At 42.8% G+C, this 20437-nt stretch overlaps 1 protein-coding gene across 1 annotated transcript in view; it reads right to left on the bottom strand.

Annotated features, from left to right (window-relative positions):
* CFAP54 (cilia and flagella associated protein 54) overlaps positions 1-20437 on the bottom strand; it is a 173878-nt gene that overhangs the window by 56775 nt on the left and 96666 nt on the right. The window contains 6 exon segments of the mRNA XM_067559769.1: positions 4741-4827; positions 6888-7070; positions 9743-9809; positions 12184-12393; positions 12808-12895; positions 13607-13801. Of these exon segments, the coding sequence (XP_067415870.1) occupies positions 4741-4827; positions 6888-7070; positions 9743-9809; positions 12184-12393; positions 12808-12895; positions 13607-13801 (830 nt within the window).

The raw sequence follows: 20437 nt of genomic DNA on the forward strand, positions 1-20437 counted from the left end.
GGTCAAGGCCCTAATTTTGGAGACACCCCAAGCTGAGGTAATGGCCGCCTGGAAGGCTACCATCCATGAAGCACGGCAGAGGGCATGAAGCTATGGGTTCCAAGGGGGAGGGCCCTATAAGTTTCGAGAGGACCAGGCTGATATTCCAGGGAGGCACCGGGTTGAGGACCTGGGGATACTGCCTCTCCACCCCCTTGAGCACCCTGACCAACGTGGGATGGGAGAACAGGGATCTCCCCGCTAGTGGGTGATGGAAGGCCAAAATAGCTGCCAAGTGGACCGTCAACTAGGGCAGCACCAGACTCCGGAATACTCCAGGGTCGCCTGCGGAGGCAAGAGGCTGGCGGAATGCCCCGGGACTCCGCCCAAGAGGTAAACTGTGTCCACTTAGCCTGATACACAACCTGTGTAGAAGGGTCCCTGCTGCCCAGCAGGAGTTGTGGGACCTGCACCGAGCAGGCTCCCTCTACCTCCGTCAGCCACAGAGCCTGCAGGCTGTGAGCTGCAGGGAATCCAGGACCGGGTGCAACGGGCAACTGTGGTCCTGGGAGAGACGGTCATGCCGCCTAGGGAGCCCCATGGGCGGGACAAACGAAAGGTCCAGTAGCATGCTGAACCAGCACTGGCTCGGTCAGGCCTGAGCAATGAATATGACATCCGCCCTGCCCCTGTTTATGTTCAGTAAGACCTTTGCCAGGATTGGAGTGGGCGGGAACGCATACCTGAGGGTCCCCGTCCCATTACTGAGGAACGTATCTGAAAGCAACCCAGTCTCATGACCCCGGCGCCAGCCGAGCCTTGGCACTGCGCATTCCCAACCGACACAAACAGATCCAGTTGGGGGACACCCCACTTCTGGAGGATCGCAGTCACTACCCCTGAGTGCAGCAACCAGTCGTGGTGGGGTAGAAACGACCTGTTGAGGCGATCCGTCTCGTCGCTCCTCACCCCCATGAGGTGAGAGGCAGTCCAGCAGAGTCGTGCCTCATGGCAAAGCCCCACGGACAGGTAGTTTCCTTGAAGAGAGGCAGGGAGGATGCCCCGCCCTGCCTCTTCATGTAAAATGGCTGCAATGTTGTCCGGCAGTGCCTGCACCACTCTGCCTGTCAGGGATCAGAGGAACAGCCTGCACACTAGGCGAATGGCTCTCAGCTCCCCCGTGGTGACCTGCAAGCACTTTTCCTCCACCGACCAGAGCCCCCGAGTGCTCAGGTTGGCACCCATGTGGGCTCCCATCCCACATACGAGCTGTCGGAGCTTAAGGTGACCGACGGGATCAGTTCCATGAAGGGAACGCCCTTCCCTACTACCCTGGGGAATCTCCACCAGTCTAGGGAGGCTAGGGCGGGCGGGAACTGGACCACCCAGTTCAGTGGGTGTTTGCTCGGCACATATACCAAGACGAACCATGTGTGAAGTGGCCTGTGCCTCAGGCGAGTAGACTCACTATGTATGTGCAGGCCGCCATGTGGCCTAACAGCAGTAGGCAGTGCCTGGCTGTTGTCATGGAGTATCAGTGCAGCTGGCAGATGATAGAGACCAGCACCTGAAAACATGGCTGAGGCAGGAAGGTTCTGGCCTGAGGAGCGTCCAGGGTGGCCCCAAGGAACTATATGCGTTTCACTGGGGTTAGTAGACGTCTGTTCGTTTATGAGCAGACCCAGCCTGCTACACATGGAGCAGCGTGAGTCGCGCTGACCTGCACTGGGAACCTGGACCTACCCCCTATCAACCAATCGTCCAGGTAGGGGAAGATTTGCACACCCTTTCGCCTCAGGTGAGCTGCCATTACCGCCACGCAAGTTGTGAACACCCTTGGAGCCGAAGATAGGCCAAGGGGCAGGCTGTAAATTGGTAATAGGAGTCAGCCCCTGTTGGCTCCGGAGGATGGACCCATGAAAGTATGTGTCCTTGTAGGGCGAGGGCGGCATACTAGTCTCCTGGATCCAGGCATTCTGGATAGATTGCTGCATCTCCTGGACAGGCCCAAGGGTAGCAGCCATGAGCACGTCCTCATGGAATTTACGGGGGCTATGGCCCTACCCGCCGCGGCAGCAGAGTCATTTGATGTTTGGAGCGCTGCCTTAGCCACCGTGATTCCTCCATGCAGGATGGTGGAAGCCAACCTCAAGGTAGGGGCCCCGCTCTTGAGCAACTCCTGGTGTGCCCTGAAATCTTTCAGTGGCACCATGTGGTCCCTGGAGACTGCCTCGTCCGGGAAGAAGTAATAGGACTACCGATGCAAGTCTTGCGGGTGCTCCCCTTGCCGAAGGGGTGCACCTGTAGGAGGGTGTCTCCACGGGGTCCGACTCCTCAACCGAGGAGTGGTGTTTATGGGCCTCAGACTGGCAGGAGATCGTCCTCCCCGTACCGGGGATCTCTACTGCCCTGCGGGGGGACCCACATGGGCTTGCCCCGGGACCCCGGCCCCTTCTCCCTCAGCGGAGGGGAGAGGGGTGGCGGAGGTGGCATAAGCCGGCCAACAAGGCTCTTGCCGCCAGACCTCCACGTTGGCAGGGGCACTCTCCCACTCCGAGGAGTCGGGGGTGGACCCCTGCTCACAGATGCAGACCCGGAGGGGACTCGACGGGTCGTGGCTGGTGCATCTCTGTCCTCAACCCTGCCCGTACCCACGGCGCAGGGGAGTGTCTGCGCTCCATGCACTCTCCTCGTCGTCGGCACCGGGGATGCTGCTCCATGCCGAGTGAAATCCGGTGCCGATGATGCACTCCACACCGAGGGGGAGCAGGATGACCCGGACACAGAGCGGAGCACTGCGATAGGAGCAAGGCTTTAAACCTGATCTCTCTGTTCTGGCTCACTGTTTAAAGCCTTGCATATCTTACTCTTGTCTGCTGTCCCCCCAAGCACTTAAGGTACCGAGTGGGGGAGGGATGGGGGGGGGGGGTGTTAAACCCAGGTGGCCGGGACATAGCCCGGCCACCTTAAGTCCATCAGGGACTTCTTCCTAAACTACAGCACTTAACAACTACTTAAACTAACTAGGTACTTTGATTAACAAAAAGTTCAAAGAAGGGGAATGGCATTTGCAGAGATCAAGTGCTAGTTCCATCCGACCATCATGGGCGGAAAGAAGAGACTGAGGGGGCGTAGGATCGGCAGTGCCTCATGTGCTGCAACATGAGCGCGGTACTCCAGGGGGCACCAGAGCCAGCCCTACGGGGTCTGCTAAGGGGAAAAAAGTTCCGGGAACCGTGCACTGTGGCGTGCACTCACCTATATTGGAATGGACATGAGCAATCACTCGAAGATAGAAGCCGAAGATACCATGTAACAACAATAAAATAAACAAACTTTCTCCAAAACTGAAAAAAAAATGAGTTCGGGTTCAAGGTTTAGTTAGAACTTTGTGTTATAGTTCAAGTCAGTTCCTATTTTATCCAAATCAATGTACTTCTGCATAATCCTCATCATTTTCCTGAGTCATCCAAACCCTAGAATAGTTCAGCTTTCACTTACAAACTATGTTATTTTAAAAAATGCACTCATCACCAAAATGTAAAAAAATCTGAGAAGGAATACAAGTGACGTGATAAACCTATTCTAAAAGTTATGGCAATTGTGGCAAGGTACCCCCTCAGGCTAGGTCCTGCCAGGTTAGGGCTCCCTTCTCTGGCAAAAGAGGCCTGGGGTAAATCTGCCCCAGCCTGGACAAGTCTTTTAGCTTCTCTCCTGAACGCTTCCAGCTTACAGCATTTGGGGTGGGCCTTGGTTTGGGCCCGAGGAATGCCCCTCCAACATATAACCCTGACCCAGGGGGAATACCTTTCTCTGGCCCCCCTTGGTGGGGCTGCAGTCACGGGAGTGCGGCTCAAGGAGAGAGTGTTAATCCTTCTCCCAGGCTCGTGCTCAGTTTTGGGTGTTCCCCCTGCAGGGAGAAGCAGTGTCTCCTGGTTTAGGGAGGTCGGCCTGCCTGCTATCACAAGCCTTCTCCAACCACTTGTGTCTCTTCCCCCCTTCTCTCTACCAGAGGTGGGAATTTAATAGGCCTGGAGCTGACTTTGATTGGGCTCAGATGCCTCTAATTGGCCTGAGGTAATCTCCTTCCAACTTGTAGGGAAAAGGGCTGTTAGCATTCTGGGGCTCACATCAGCCTTCTAGCACCCTCTTGTTTGAACCTTTGATCCTCACACCCCTTCCTGTCTTTTCGTTAGTTGTCCCATGAAATCAGTTGAGTCCTGGGTCCAGTGGCTCCTCCCCTTAGGCTGGGGCGGGGGCCTTTAGCACCCACGTGGAACTCAAATAGCAGCACCCTCTTGTAGCCATTCAGCCTGCCTTTTTCACACAATGATCTTGTGGCAACGTTGCTGGTATTGACAGTAAGTAAGGAAGTGCATAAGGAAGGACACAGTCACTTATATTTCATACTTTAAAAAAAAATGCAAAGAGCAGAGGAGGGGGAAATCAACGCTTGCCAAAGAAAAAGGCCAGACCCAGAAGGGAAAATGTTATGTTCATATTTTGGACTATCCTAGGAATCTAAATTACTAAATACAATAATAATAGATAATAATAATTGCAATCACAAAGGATTCTCACTCCATCAAGATGTTCACTGAGAGAAGAAATATTGAGAAAGAACTCAAGTATAAAGTATTTCTTTTACAGTTTATGGCACAATTATATACCAGGCAAAAGTAAAATTTAGTAATAAAGTTAAATGAAAATTTTATTTAAAAATGTAATGTGCTGTGGCAGCTAGAAAGTTTGTTACATTACCTTGAGTATTCTTCCTTCAATACATTTAACTGGATCCCGACAAATTTCAGAAACAAAGTATTGGTACAATGTGAACAATGGCAAAACCTGCAGGAAAAATGTTAGGTGGTCTAAATATAAAAGCCAGAAAGTCTGCCAATAAAAAAATACAGTACTGCAAAATTTGTACATTAAAGAAAACACATAAAAGTAGACTACGTTACAGTGCTAGTATGTCCACTGCCATCCTGGCTGGATATCTCCTTCAGAACTCCTTCTCTTGCTTTCTATGAAGAATGGATACTTTACAAAATTCTTTAAATGGCCAATGTCAATCCTGCTATTCTTAGAGCATTTTCATCTGATCCATACAACAGAATTGAAAGTTTCTGCCAAATTGTCCTCTTAGCTTAGGGGTTTTTGAGGTTCCAAAAGAGAGTACATCTACTTAAAAGAATTTGGTACCCGGGGTTGCTCAAAGAATCTGCACTCCGATGCCAAAAATTTCCCAAAATAATAACTAAAAGGATAAAAGTACACATATGACATTATAAAATATTAAACACCTAGTCAAATATAATAATATTCTAATTTAAACTATTTAGATTATGAAACAAATTGAATCCTGACAAGGCTCAGTTGAGTTGGACCTGTTTATTCCAAGAGCGAATTGGTCTCTTGATCTGAATTATTTTTATTACATAAAGTTAATAAAAGGTAAATGCTTGATTCTATAATCTTTACTTATGTGATTAATATTTAACTATCCAAATAGCCCATTAATTTTAATTGGACTGCTGATCTAAGGGTAACTCACATAAAAAAGTATAATGTACTAGGACCCAGTCCTGCAATAACAAATAAACTTTATTTACTATTTTACTATTTTTATTACTATTTTATATTACTATTTTACTATTTTTATTTTAGTCAGGTTAAAAGTCATGTATTTAAAAAAACAAATTTCCTTACTAATAACATATTTAGTTATTAAAACTGAAAGAATTTTTGTAGTCTGCTTTACCGTTCACCACTTATACTGTTTGTTTCCTTTTTAAAATTTCTCTGTTTAGATAATGAAAACAAGATTATAGTTCATTTTCTTGTCAATTTCACTTTAGGTTCCCACAAACTAGTTTAATAATGCAGTGTCTGTACTACAAACTTCTCAGGGAAATCTTAGTTTGTTCTTAAAATGTTGTTTTCTCTGCAAATTTAAAGTATTTCTGAAAAAATACATCTGTAAAACACTATTTTTATCAAACCTAAATCTGGAGTCAAATTTGACCTCACTTTAAGCGCGCTATAATGGTGTCTATTGTCTAAGAGAGTCCCACAACTGATTACAATGTACTATATGGTGGAAATGCAGCCCTTGCCCTCCTAGTATTGCTATTGCAGTGGCTCTGATCTTTGGCCTACCTACTCTACCTGATACAGGAGCAATGTGTCTATAAATGTGCATAAAGAGGAGTGTGAAGTACTTCTTCAATTAGCTATCTGCTCTCTGAGATAGATAAGCAAGTGAGGATATTTGTTTCATTAGAGTAGGAGGGAAAGAAGCAATCTGGAAAGAATAAAATGAACCTGAGAGCTAGGGGGCAACAGAATTAAAGTTGGAAATGGGAAGGCACTTGGTGGAAGACAGTTACTGTAAAAAATAATGCATCAATATCCTTGACCTTACACACCGAAAATGTAGAGACTCTAAGCCTATGTCTACACTTGCTGCCAAATTTGGCAGCAGTCGACGGGAGATACGCAAGCTATGTAGAGTAGCTTGCGTATCTCCCATTGACTTCCTAACTCCTACTTACCACGGTGTCTTCAGTTCACTGCGCCGACGGGAAATGCGCTCCCGTCGACGCAGCGTTACTCCACCTGGCAGAAGTGGATAAATAGCATCGATTTCCAGGTCGATTGCCACTTCTGCTCAATCAATCCAGATAAATCAATTGCTGCAATCAGTTTAGACATAGCCTAAGGGATTAAAAATGCAGAGCTCTGTGTTGTGAACCTGTTGCAATGGCCCTCGGACCACCAGCCAACAGAGATAACAAGGGCTCTCTCAAAACATGCAGGGTACCCACAACAGATTAAGCATAACAATCTGCTATTAAATATGATGACTTACAATTCATTTATATATGTTTTTCAATAGTACTTACTATTAGATTTTGCTTTGCACAATGCAATTCAAATATAAGGAAACTCAGACTTGCAACTATAGTGGAGACATCAGCTCTGTAGCGATCAGAGAACAAGTCAATGCCAGGAACAAGTCTGTGTATTTCATACTGTGCAAAGTCACAATCAGCCGTGGGATGTGGAAGAGAGACTCTAAACAATGTCTGAAAATAATAAAAATGAAATATTTGTAAATATATGCAGCTGTGAAGCACAAAAAAGATGAACAATTCCCAAAACACAAAATGAAACTCAGTCAACTTCTATATTTCACCTGGTTCCAAATGAAACCATGCAAAATTGTAAAGGAATGATTAATGTCTTCATGTCTGAACCTTGATAGAGTAAGAAATCTGGCTGCAGATGGAAAGAAGAGAGCATCAGATGACACTGAGCAAAGCACTGAAGCAGATGTAGGTCCAGAAAAACGACAAAGAATGTCTGTTTGTCTGGACAGGTAATTTATATTCAAAAGTAAATTAAATTAAAAATTGCTGCTAATTTGCTTTCAGTGGCTTTGTCAAAGCAGTGTAGACACTGTGTTCTTCCTCATCACTTGCTCTGACAGGCAGAATGACTCATCATCATCCAGTATTTTCCTGCTCTCTAATTCTCTCCTCTTCTCCTCCAGAATTTTCTGGGAACCTATGCAGTCCCTGAGCAGATTTATAACAACCACTTGTGTGGCATTGAGAGACATGCTGGTCTTAGAGTTATCTGTTGACTCAGGACTGGGAGGGAAGTCTGCAACAAACAAACAAACAAAGAATCAAACCACACACCACACATCCATCCCAATAAACAAAATGATCACAAAAGAAGCGTCATCAACTATTCCACTTCCTGCTAAGAAACTTTCCTAGTGGGGTTTAGGGCTCAGCTCTCAGATTGCAAGTCAGAGCACATCCAAAAAAACCTCCAGAAAAAAGTGGAAGTATAATAGTAAATTCCCAGAAAGTCTCTTGAAAATTTATCAGGTAACCTTGGGGAGAAAAGGTAGCCTCCTGGTAGCATACAGGAAGGAATTAATGACTCATTCAAGCACTTCAGGAGCCAGGGAAAACAAGGAGGAAGGGCTTGTTGAGATTCTTTACCTCATGGAAGTCTTAAAGCCTCTCCTCCTGGAGAGTATCTTTCCCCACAGGAGAGCTTCTCTCTTTTTTGCACAAACTTAATAGGCTGGTTTGGGCTTTCACAGCCCATGACTCCCACAGCTGCCTGCTGCTTCTGGAAGAGTCACTACTACCTTCAGGCAAGCTGAGGGACTGGTTTTGTCTGTCACAGCTCAAGACATTCCAGCCACCTCACCTCGTTTCACTGAGGTAATAGAGATTTATTTTATTGAGAGCAGAAATAACAATAAAAAAGCAGCCTTCAACTACCTGAAGGGAGGTTTCAGGGAGGATAGAGCTAGGCTGTTCTCAGTGGTGGCAGATGACAGAACAAGGAGCAGTGGTCTCAAGTTGCAGTGGGGGAGGTCTAGGTTGGATATTAGGAAAAACATTTTCACTAGGAGGGTGGTGAAGCACTGGAATGGGTTACCTAGGGAGGTGATGGAATCTGCATCCTTAGAGGTTTTTAAGGCCCAGCTGACAAAGCCCTGGCTGGGATGATTTAGTTGGGGTTGGTCCTGCTTTGAGCAGGCAGTTGGATTAGATGACCTCCTGAGGTCCCTTCAATCCCTAATCTTCTATGATTCTCTGAATAATGGTCCCAAGGTAAAAATGCTACTGTGAGAGGCAGAACCAATGGAAGTGGGTTTTTTCCCTTTTTTCTATTTTAGTCTTCTCTGGTCAAGAGCCAAATGGCTGCTAGATAAATACATGAACCTCACCCCCCAGTGCCCTGCTGAGTGAAGGAGGAATCAAAGTGAAGAAGCTGAGGAGAGAGCCCTAGAGTGGGAACATCCTGGATAGTGATGGCCATCACCCTGACTGCCAGCATCTTTGCTACCACTGACCAAGCCACAGAATAGTATACTTTATGACACATGGAGAGTAAGTTTAAATAGGGAAAATGTGTTTTCTTTGAGTTGTTTGCTAAGTTGACAGATCTTAAATGGGTTTTAAGGGGGGGGCACGGACAGGGGTAAGGCGGGGTGTGATGTAAAAAGACTGGCGACCGCTGGCATAGATGCCTGTGCTTATGTGAAGTCCAACTGACAGGATACTTGTAGTCCTTCTTTCAAGAATCGCCATTCCCAGAGTATCAAATCTCCATTCCCAGATTATACAGAAACATCTTTACTCCTGGCTTTGTTTCCAATGGGTTGCATTCTTAATTTAAGGATCTTATTTTCTTTGTAAGTGAAATTTTTATTTATTTGAATGCTCCACCATACCCTTTAGAAGAAACTTCTAACGAAGTTGAAATTTTAGCACCAATAGTCAATATTTTGCATTACCAAAAGAAACATTCTGCAGTAATTTTTTTTTGAAGTTTCTATACTCCCAGTTACCTATTTAAAAATGTATGACAATCTATGAAGACCCTGTACTGATCTGGGACAGGAAGCACCCTGCTGATATTGATGGTATCTACTTCAAAAGGGGAAAAAATCTATTTGATTGGCAAATGTTTTAGCCATCTTCACATTTCAATATTTTATTGCTTCTCTGGGAGAATAGCTTCTTATTGAAATGATAATTTTTTAGAATACAGAAATACAGAAATAATGTAAAAAAAATCCATAATGAACACAACTTAATCTACCTCCAATCTTGACTTTACATAATGTGATATGGAATATTTTTATATCATTGGACATTTATTGAGCTTTATACTTTTAAAACAATATGACAACTACTGAATAAATTCTAAATGAAAATATCCTTACCTTAAAGAGTATAGCAGAGAAAATGCAGCATTTAGTTCTTATTCTCACATCTGATGTCACTATGTACCTGTAAGTACAACATATAAGTAAGAAATTTGGATGTGTTCATTAATTTATATTAATTAACAAAAGTTTTCTTCCTACTATAATTATTATTAACAACAATAATGAACTCTAGCAGTTTTTCAGATTTCAAAATGTTTAGTCACGTGTCTGAATGCACTACTGGAAGGTGCTCAGATATTATGGTGATGAGGGCAGTATAAGTATCTATATAGAAAAAAGAGAAAAAAATAGGTATGTAGCTATGTTCTCCCTCATAATACCTCACCAGAGATTTAAAGCATGACAGCAATTGGCCACTATTCTGTGTATAATTCTGTGTATAATTACTTTACCCAATACTTTTGGTAGTAGGGCCAGAAAGCATAAAGGGGCTCTTAAAGGCCTGGAAATTGATGGAGAAGTATTCCCCCAGTACTGGAACTGAGAAAGACAGCTGTAAGGCTGCTCTCCCAGGACTTCTTCACAAGCCCTAGCTGTGACAATGGCAATTTCCTGCAACATCCTTGGGAGACCTTACTGAATTAAATTTAAGTATCCTTGGGGTCCATTGTATTAAATGAATTCTTTATGTATAATTGTGGGCCAGTATTATATGTAACCTCTATGGGGTGGGATATGTTACAGATGCGAGACCTGGGGGGTTTAAAGGAGTATATTAAACAATGTGCCAGACAAGAATGGACTTTTGGAACAAAAAGTGTTAAGTGGTTTTCCTGGGGAATATCTTGGTGGAGGTGAATGCAAATTCCCTATCTCTGGTTATGCAAAACCCCACCCTTTTGAAAATACACCCTGAGGAGGAGGTCATTGTCTGCTGATCACCTATTACATGAGACCAAGATCAAAGGCCCACGCTGTAGAAAGGAAAAGGCTGACCTATTCCTGGTTGTTCTTGTTTTGAATCTGAGACAGTCATAAACGTGTAACCTAGTTATGAGTCTTGAAGGAGTGACACCTATCAAAGCCAGAGACTGGGGTTGGGGTGACCTCTTGTAAGCTTTTTAGTATGCATGTAGCTTCTTTTATTGTTCTGAATATGTTTTCTCTGTAATGCTCTTATCTTTAGAATAAATGTGCTTGCTTATAAAGAGCTATGTGGTAATTTATAACTGTCAACCATTAGGCTGTCCATAGCCTTCAAAGAGAAAGCAAAAACCAGATGGTGATCTGTTTAGGCAGTGGGGCTTGCTGAGAATTTCAGTGTAGGCAAGGAACTGCATAGCCCGGAAAAATCCTGGTCAGGAGGGAGACAGACACAGATTGCTTCCCAAGAGAGGTGACGGCTGAGGAAATGGGTGCCTTGAGTGGATGCTCTTGGTGGACCGTGGAGGGGGAATATAGGTGCAATTGCCCTGAATTTTGACACTAGCATGGGGTGGAAGGAGTATGCTGGGGTGGGGCCACAGCACATAGTGCTGCAGAGATTCTGAGTGTATTGTGGCCCAAGGCAGCTGGGGACGGGCTGCTGTTTAAGTTACACCTGGGGCTGCACAGTAGCTCAGAATCAATGGGCACAAAAGGTAGTTTAAGCCTCCTCTGCCCTCACCTCCTTTCTCCCCCTGGGCTGCTAATTCTGTGCTGTGCCTCTCTGAGTCACAAAACAGAATCTTAACTATGGTTCTTAATAGTATGCATACAGTAGATCTCTTGGCTGATATAATTATTTATGGCAGTCCTGCACACAATAGATAAAACTTCATCTGATCTATGACTAATCAGAAAAAATTACTATTTTACCCATTAAATCTGCCCCAAAGATATATTAATATTTATTAAGAGCAACAACTTGAGAATTTTGATATTTCTATTGAAAGAATAAGGATGTAAAGCCCTTTTTGCCTTCAATTTGTCAATCATGTTAGATTTTTATGTTTTATTCATATATTATTATTATCCTATTCCTGTGATCCTGCCCCGTGCCATACAGCTGCAGTTAAGATCAGAGGATAGTGCTCAAGAGAAGGGGCTGTCAGCAGAGTGTTCTCAAGGAAGGCAACTTCCCTTTAGAATGCTCTCCACAGGCTAGTCCAAAATAGCTCAGACCTCTTACCTTCTGGGCATGCTACAAAGCCCATGCCCTTGAGTGGAAACTGGAAAAAGACTGAAGAAGCTGAAGGATTAATTTTTGTTTTGAAGACAAACTATGGTGCAGCATGGGAGTTTACAGTTCTTCTGCTTTGGGCGTGTTGATTGTTGATTAGCAAGAGACATAGTCAGGGTGATAGGAAAAGTGCAGCTGTTGTGACTGATTTTGTTTTATAATGCCTCTTTAATGTGTTTTTAAATTTGTCATGGGCACTCAAGGCTTTAGATGGGTATTTGTTGGTGTGGAGTTTTAAAATGTAAAGAAATATATTAAAAAATAAAATACTTACTGAGCTATCTTAGCTGCTAAAACTGCTGCATGCAGGCATCCCCAAATTCCAGCCTGATGAATACATTGCTCACTAAAATGTTTAGAACTTCCATCCGTAAAATCGTCAGTAACGTTTTTTGAAAAGCCGCCTAACTCTTGCCAGTTGTTAAGTACGTCAGCTATGTTGAGTGTTTCATCAAGGGCTTGACACCAATATTTAAAAGCAGCTCTGCAACATATAAAAATGTATTCATCATATTGCTGACATTTTCTATAGCGAAGAGTTTTATTCTGCCCTCTATCCGCTACGAATAATTCTGATTGAGACAGAAAACTGAACTCTAGTTTGTAAGACACAAAAAAATATTATTTTTGATCAACTCACTAGACACTGTATTTTACTAAGATCCAATAGCTGTATGGTAAATGTCACAGTTACTTCGTAAAGAGGCATATATATTGGTTTCAAAGAAAGCCATTCACTAATGTAGTTAGTAGAGAAAAAATAGGAGAACAATATGGAAATGAAGACAGCAGATTAATTTATAAAAGAGCTGAAGTCAGAAGAATTATTGATAAAAATTGATTACAAAAATAAAACTTGTCTATTTTTGTATCTACTGTTCATCCAGTGATTATGTACCTCTTCTTTCCTGCATAAATGTGAAGATTTCCAAGTTCATGCAGAGCCTGTACCTTGAGGTCTCGCTGGCTATTTATTTCAAGGATTTCTGTTTTTCATCAATTAGAAAAAATTCATTATAGCATTAAAACCATTACTGTGCCTTGAACAACTTCGCAACGAAATAGATTTGCATACAGGATATAGTAAATAAGACTATGAATATTTTATTTAAGGGTTTATGAGGATTTTGGGATATCTTAATTTCAGATGTGTGACTATGGACCGAGTCCTCTTCCCACTAACTCCAACTGGAGCAAGAGCAGAATGATTCTGTTTCAGACCTACTAAATGGACAAAACTTGTTTGAAAATAAGCATTCATCCTACAAATGCAATTCTCTCTTATTTCTATAGATTGCATACAGCAGTTTAAAAAATCATAGACCCCTCTTAGGTGTCAAATGGTTTCCTGGGAAAAGCCTGTAAAAAGAAGTAAAGGGACAGTGTCAGATGATAAAACCATGAACCAGATTCCCAACTGGTGTAAATCAGTGCAGCTCCACTAAAGTGAAGAGATAACTACTGAAAATTGTGACTGAGGCATTGGCTTGTTTTGTACCATTCTGGGAAAATTATTTTTTATTGAGGAGGAGGGGGGCAGAGGCTGTCCCATAAATACTATGTGGATAGAAAATACCTGCTGGGAAGACTGTCTGATGTGGAAGGGACAGAGAATAAAACCGCAGGAAGAGGAACATGAACATAGATAGACAGAGTTGTTTGTATTAGCTATAAACAAAAATATGTAAATAGCTTACCAATAGTTTTTTCATATGAAGAGACAACTACTGAGAGCTGTGACTGAGGTAATGGCCTACTTTCGACCATACTGGGGAAATTAAATTTTTCTTGAGAAAGGTCAGGTGGTGTTGGTAGAAATGTCAGTTCAGCTCCCACACTAAATTCCACTTTTCCATGTGAAAAGATCTGATTGGTTACTCTTCCAAAGGTTTCTAGGTCAGAAATGTAATTTATTTACTAAATATAGTTTACAGTCATATTTCCTTCACATAAACGTTTCTGCACCATATCACCCAAACAAAATATTTTCAAGTATAATTTCTACAAGGCATTTCTGATCTTTATAACAGCAGGTTAGAAGGAAACAGAAGGAATAGGTAATTGTAATTAGACGTGAATAAAACACAGGAGCAGAAAATCAGGCTCCATTTTTCAGAAACATTTTCTATCCCTGCAGTATAGTATTAATTTGCTCTGAATAATGAACTATGTACACTGAACACTATTTATACTCTGGATTTAGTCTGAAAGCATGCTAAACAAGCAAGTTTTAATAAGTTCCTATTTGTCCCATATAGCTTTCAAGGAGAAATTTTGCAGGACCAGAAACTCAGTCAGCAAGTCAACAAAATGTCAATCCAGAGGTCTACAGCAAATTAAGAAGTGTTCTTTGGGCTCCTGTTTTACACAGAGGTGGGAGCTGGAATCATTGCAGAAATGATGTTCCATATTCCCAGTAACTGTGGTTCTTCAAAACGTGTTGTCCATATGCACCGAGAGTGTCCTCATGCACCAGATGGCATAAAAGTTGGGGTGACCCCAAGTCTCCCTCAATTCCTTTGCCAGTACAGAATCCAGATATTACAGGAGTCTGTAGTTGTGTGGAAGGAGTATGGGTCGCAGAATACACCTTTAGAGGAATCATAGTTACTATAAAAGTAAGTAACCCTTTTCTTCAAGTCCTTGTTCATATTATTCCACTCTTGGTGACTAACAAGCAGTAACCTAAATCATAGGAGGTAGATGCTCAGACTCTACCTGAGTAGCTACTGCAAGACAGTTCTGCCAAAATGGGCATCGGTCCTTGATGTATGCACTGAACCCTATGTTGCTGCCCTACAAATTTCTCAGACTGGAACACTTCTCAAAGAAGCTGTAGTAGCTGCCTGAGTCATCGTGAAGTAAGTTATCCCTCTGAATAGAGGGTCTAAATTTGCATATTCATAGTATAGCTTAATGTAAATAGAAATCTAGTTGGATATTCTCTGGGTCTAAATAACTTGATCTTTTACCCTATCTGTATTAACTACAAAGAGCAACATGTGGAGTTGGTCACATGTTGTGGAGATTTCTGTCAAATAACCCAATCAGCAAGGTATGGGTAAATCTGGACTCCTTGTTTTCTCACATAACAAGGACCCTCAGTGAAGATCCTCAGTGCTGTCAATAGATGAAATGGCAGAACACTCTACAGATACTAGGAAATGCCCACTTGGAACCTCAGGTGGATGAGCAGGATGGATTACTATGTGAAAATAGAGATTTTGGAGGTTGAGAGCTGCTTACCAGTCTTGTGCCTCAATGAAAGAAGCTACATAGCGCAGTTTTACCACCTAGAACTTGAATCTGCAGGTGGAGGTGATTAGCTGTCTCAAGTCCAAAAATGGACATCAGTCCCCTTTTATTCCTTCACTATTAGAAAGCAAAAGGAATAAAACCCCTTCCCTGTGTATTCTAGAGATAATTCTTCCACTGCACCAAAACTTAGAAGGGATTTCACTTCTTGAGGTAACATACTCTTGAGAGATGGATCTCTGAAAAGGGATTGGGAACAGGGCAGGTGGCTGTGGAGGGTCTGGATTTCTATGGATCTCTGTGATCTCTAGGACTCAATGGTCTGTAGTGATGAGGTTCCAGATCCCACAAAAATAAAACAAATGGTTCTGAAAAACAGGGGGAAGAAAAAAATACTCCAGAAAATGTAGATGGCTCCTGAACAAGGAGTCAAATTTTCTGCCTTGATGATGATGTTGCAGGGTGAACAGCCGATGAAGGAGGCAGATGATCGCGTCCTCAGATATCTCTTTCCCTTTTTAGCAGAAGCCATCTAAACTTTCTGAGTGTACTAACTAGAGCTGGTTGGGAATATTTCAACTTTTTTTTTTTGTTGGAACCAAAACTTTTCATGTATGCTTCAGCAAAACTTTTGATGAGGTTTCTCAGGTTCAGAATTGAATTTATTTTTTTTAGGATGAGGGGAAGAGAGAGACCCCCCTCAGAAAAGCCAATAGCCCAGTGACTAGGGCCCTCATTAGACATGTGGAAGACCCAGGTTTAAGTCCCTGCTCTGAATCAGGTAGAGCAGAGACTTGAACCTGGGTCTCCCACATCCCAGGAAAGTGCTTAACTATTTTGGAGCATTGGTCTCGGTCTCTCTATGTTTTCAATTTTTACTGATTTTCACCGATAAATTACCAGTTTTTTAAATTAAAGTTCAGTTTTTACTGATTTACACTCGTTTATCAATCCATTCAGTATTTTTTTGGGTACTTATTTTTGTTGAACACTGAACTTTACATGACTGTTGTGTCCTGGAGCTCTGAGACTGAAGCAGTTCCACAGTGTAAAACACAGAACACACATACGGTGGAGGTTAGAAAAATCAAACATTAATATTGCGCAATGATTGGCTCACAAGGACATGCTGTCCACCTATTTCTTTGTGTCCATTTAGTGGGGCACTGAATTTAAACAATCAATCTTCCACAGATAAAGATATGTAAAGACCCCTATCCATCAGGTTACCTCCTTTAGTGCCAATCTCCTTAAGAGTTTGGATGGGCAGACCCAATGCAAAACTAGATGTGCTGGCTTTTTGGAACGGTCATCAAGACACACTCCCCAACTTCAGCAAAGTGGCACGGTGAACTTTGAGTGTACCCCCTGGATCTATCAATGCAGAATGCATATTTTCAAAGTTAGACTACCTCCAAAACAGCAAGAGGCTCAACATGAGTGAGGATACTTTGAAGAAAATTATGTGAGTGCATGCAAACCAGGATTTCTGGAAAAACCACTCTGAGGGAGACAAAATATACCTTTGTACATTATTTAAAAAAAAGTTTCAATTATATTGTAGTAAAATGTATATATTACAAAAGATTTTTTGTTTTTCTTTTCCCCCCTGATTTTTCCGATTTTTAATTTTTTTTACTTTTAACCTGATTTCATCCTGGTTTTAATGTTTGGAAAATAAACACTGAAAAATTTCCGGATTTTTTTTTAAACAAATAAAAACTGAAAACACAGAACACTACTTGTAAGGTTGTTAGGGCGCGCAAGACTTTGTAACGCGAAATCAGTATAGTTTGACAAGAGCAAGGCCCTGAAAGCAATGCTAAGCTTCTGCAGCCAGAAAAGCAAGAGTTAAGACCTCTCAGGAGCAGAACCCAGACGCTGCCCTCTGCCCGACCTTAGGCCAGAGGAGGAAGTGCCTTGGGGTCTGGAGCATCCTGAGACGACCACAGACATTTGTTAATGCTTGATAAGCTAAAAGGTTCCTATTTTAGTAATAATAAAGGGGAAGTGAGGCTATGGCTAAGTTCTTTTTGAAGTAAACAACTAACGTCACTTTGTTGCAGAAGGTCCCTAGCTAACTACCAATAGACTAATAGCAACTAAGTGTTAAGGCCCAATCCCTACTGGGATTGAGATATACGTCATGTATTACTGGGTAAGGCTTGCTGCAAGGTGAGGGGGGAAAAGGGGTATATCAGTCCCCCCGGGAGCCTCCCCAAGGGGAGACTCCCCGAGACTCCGTGGAAGCCACAGCGGATGCCTCGGTCAAGGCGGTTCCCCAGATGCCACCCGCTTATCAGGACGAAGTATGGGTCTCCTCGTTCTTGCGTTGGTAAGTGCCCCTCTACCCGTTTAAATAGATCTCTTCCTACTATATTAGTGGCCCCCCAGGAGTATATTGTGTTAGGCATACTCTTGGCGGGTCTCTTCCTGGCTTTATGGTTCACCTCTCTGTTCACTAATGGTTGCTGCTGTTGCAGTTGCTCAGCTCATGATAATAATAAGTCCTGTACCTATAAGTTGCTACTTTATATCATTGTGGTTAATTGTACTTTCATTGTACTGTTCACCCTAAGACTTGTGCCGGAGCTTCAGTTCCTGTATGGTAAAGGACTCCCACTCCTGTCTTTCTTATGCTATCTCAAGTAATAAATAAGCACTTTCGACATCCTTTTGCCAGTGTGCTCCATCCCGCCACCGAGATAAAAATACCGAACACTACAAAGGTATTATTTGAAAACTCATAATTTACTGGTCAGTACTGTCCTGATAAAATGTGTGTGGCAACATAAGTGTGAAGTTATAAGATTTCCGTGTATGATGTTATTAACAAATGTTCCAAACCCCACAACCCTGCCCAAACTGAGGCTGGCAAACAGATCTGTCCTAAATAAAGGAATGCGTGCTCTGTTTAATTTACATTTAAGCAGTAAACAGAGTCATCAAGCAGGAAGGGAAACAAAGGAAGCTCAAACAGGTGAGAAAAACACAGCAGGGAGCATCCTTCAACATAGATTTTTTTGTCTCCTGATGCCTAGCGAGAAATGTTTTTCAAGAGGGGGACTGAAATTATAAAAAGGAGGGACAAACAGCTCAAGGCACCTCTCTCTCTCTCCCTGCCCATCGCATTCACTGCACCTGAACGAACAAAGGAGGTATTCTTTGGACTCTGGGAGAAAGGGTCCTGACCTGTAGGGTTTGGTCTGTAAGACTGCTGAAAGCATTTGGTGAGAAACTTTGCCTGAGTCTGATATACTTTGTAAGGTTAAATAATAGTAAATGTCTTCTCTCTCTTTTTCTTGTAACCATTTCTGATTTTTATGCCTCATTTCTTGTATTCACTTAAAATCTTGCTCTTTGCAGTTAACAAACTTGTTTTATTTTTTTATCTAATCCAGTATGTTTAAATTGAAGTATCTGGGAAATTTCATGTGGGGTGACAAGTTGTGTGCATATTATTTTAAAGAAATAACAGATTTAATATAACTTGTATTTTCCATTAGAGAGCTGGGCAGTATAGGACATATATTTCTGGAGGGAAATTTAAGATTGGGGGTGTGTTGGTGTCATCCTGCAGTATAACCAAGGCTGTTGAGAGCCAGAGTGTAACCCAAGCGTGGCTGGCAGACTGCAGTTACACACAAATATCTAGGGTGTGGCTTGCATACTGGAAGGCTGTTTGAGAGTGGCCCAGGTAGGAGCTACTTCAGCAAGGCATTTAAGGCACTCAGTATGGCTGGTCAGGGGTGACACAGCCCCTCACTGATCTGGATTGCACCCTGAAATGTGACAGTGAGGTAATGTTCCTTCCTCCCCCAATCACAGATGTTTTTCTGGTCACAGACGGATGGTTTCTTTGAGACCTGTGAACTGATCCTAAGCTCCCTGGAACACTTCTTGAAGAGGTTTGCTCATGCTTTTCAGTTTCAGTCACTCCAGGATCTCAAGAGGAGTGCATAGGCCTCTCCACTAAAAAGAGTTTTTGGCAAGCCACTTTTGCATTCTCTTAGGGAAGGACCTGCAAATTGCACATTTCTCAGGAATATGTCCTTCACCAAGACACAATAGGTACCATGTATACATATCATTAAGTGGCATCACCACAATGCAAGATGAGACAAGGTAGGTGAATGTGACCTAAAGCACCCCTGTATTCACACCCTATGCACTACTGTAATAATCTTTGTACAAAATATGCCTTGTGAGGTATCATTTGAAAACTAGTAACTCCCTGGTCAATAATATCATGGTGAAATGTATGTAGCAATATTATATGTAAAGTTATGAAATTCCCCGTATGATGTTCTTAGCACATGTTCAAAACCACACAGCCCTGCCCAGGCAGAAGTCTTCTGAATAAAGAAAAGTTTACCTCAGTTTACATATAAGTAGTAAACAGGGTCCTTGAGACAGTAAGGAGAGGAGGTAGTAGGAGACAAAGCAAATTTGCATTTCAACAAACACAGGTGAGAAGAAAGAACATAGAGCCTCCTTCACCACCAGACTCCATGTTGCCTTCTTTACTGCTTGAATAAACTTTGCTTAGAGTGGTACCCTCAGAAGAACTCACTTTAAAGGTTACTGGACTATAAAAGAAAGGGGCAGAAAACCCCAAGCTCTCTCTCTCTTTCACCTAAAACAAAGGAACCAGCCTTTGAACTTCAGAAGGGGTTCTGACCTGAGAATCTGGTCAGCCCTGCTGTTGGGAACATGTGGTAAGGATTTTACCTTGAGCCAAGTCTAGCTTGTTCAATTTTAGCTACTAGAAAGTATCTTATCTTTATTGTTCTTGTAACCATTTCTGACTTTAACATCTGATACCTGAATTCACTTAAAACCCTATCCTCTTTTGTTAATAATCTTTTTTTTTAATCTAAACCAATCCAGTGTTGCATTTAAACTGAACTGTTTAGTAACTCCAGTTAAAGTAGCAGACTGTTGAATATTGATCCTTTACAGGGGCAAGGAATCTTTAATAACTGAACTGTCCAGGAGAGGGCTGGATAGTGCAGAACACACCTTTTTGGGAAAATTTGGGACTAGGAGTATGTTAGAGTCACCCTGCAGGTAGTAACCAAGGCTGGTGGAAGCCAGAGTAAGACTGGAGTGTTGATGACAGGATGCTGCGGTCAGAGCTGCTGGACTGGGGATGTAGATATACCCAGACACTCAGGGTATGACCTGCACGCTGGTAGGCTATTTGTGAGCAGCCCAGGTTGGGAGGTACAGTAGCAAAGCGTTGTGAGGCACTCAAGGTTGCAGGGCAGGTG

This window comes from Emydura macquarii, unplaced genomic scaffold, assembly GCF_026122565.2.
Source record: "Emydura macquarii macquarii isolate MOO-44397 ecotype Brisbane River unplaced genomic scaffold, CSIRO-AGI_Emac_v2 contig_2205, whole genome shotgun sequence".
NCBI lineage: Eukaryota > Metazoa > Chordata > Testudines > Chelidae > Emydura > Emydura macquarii.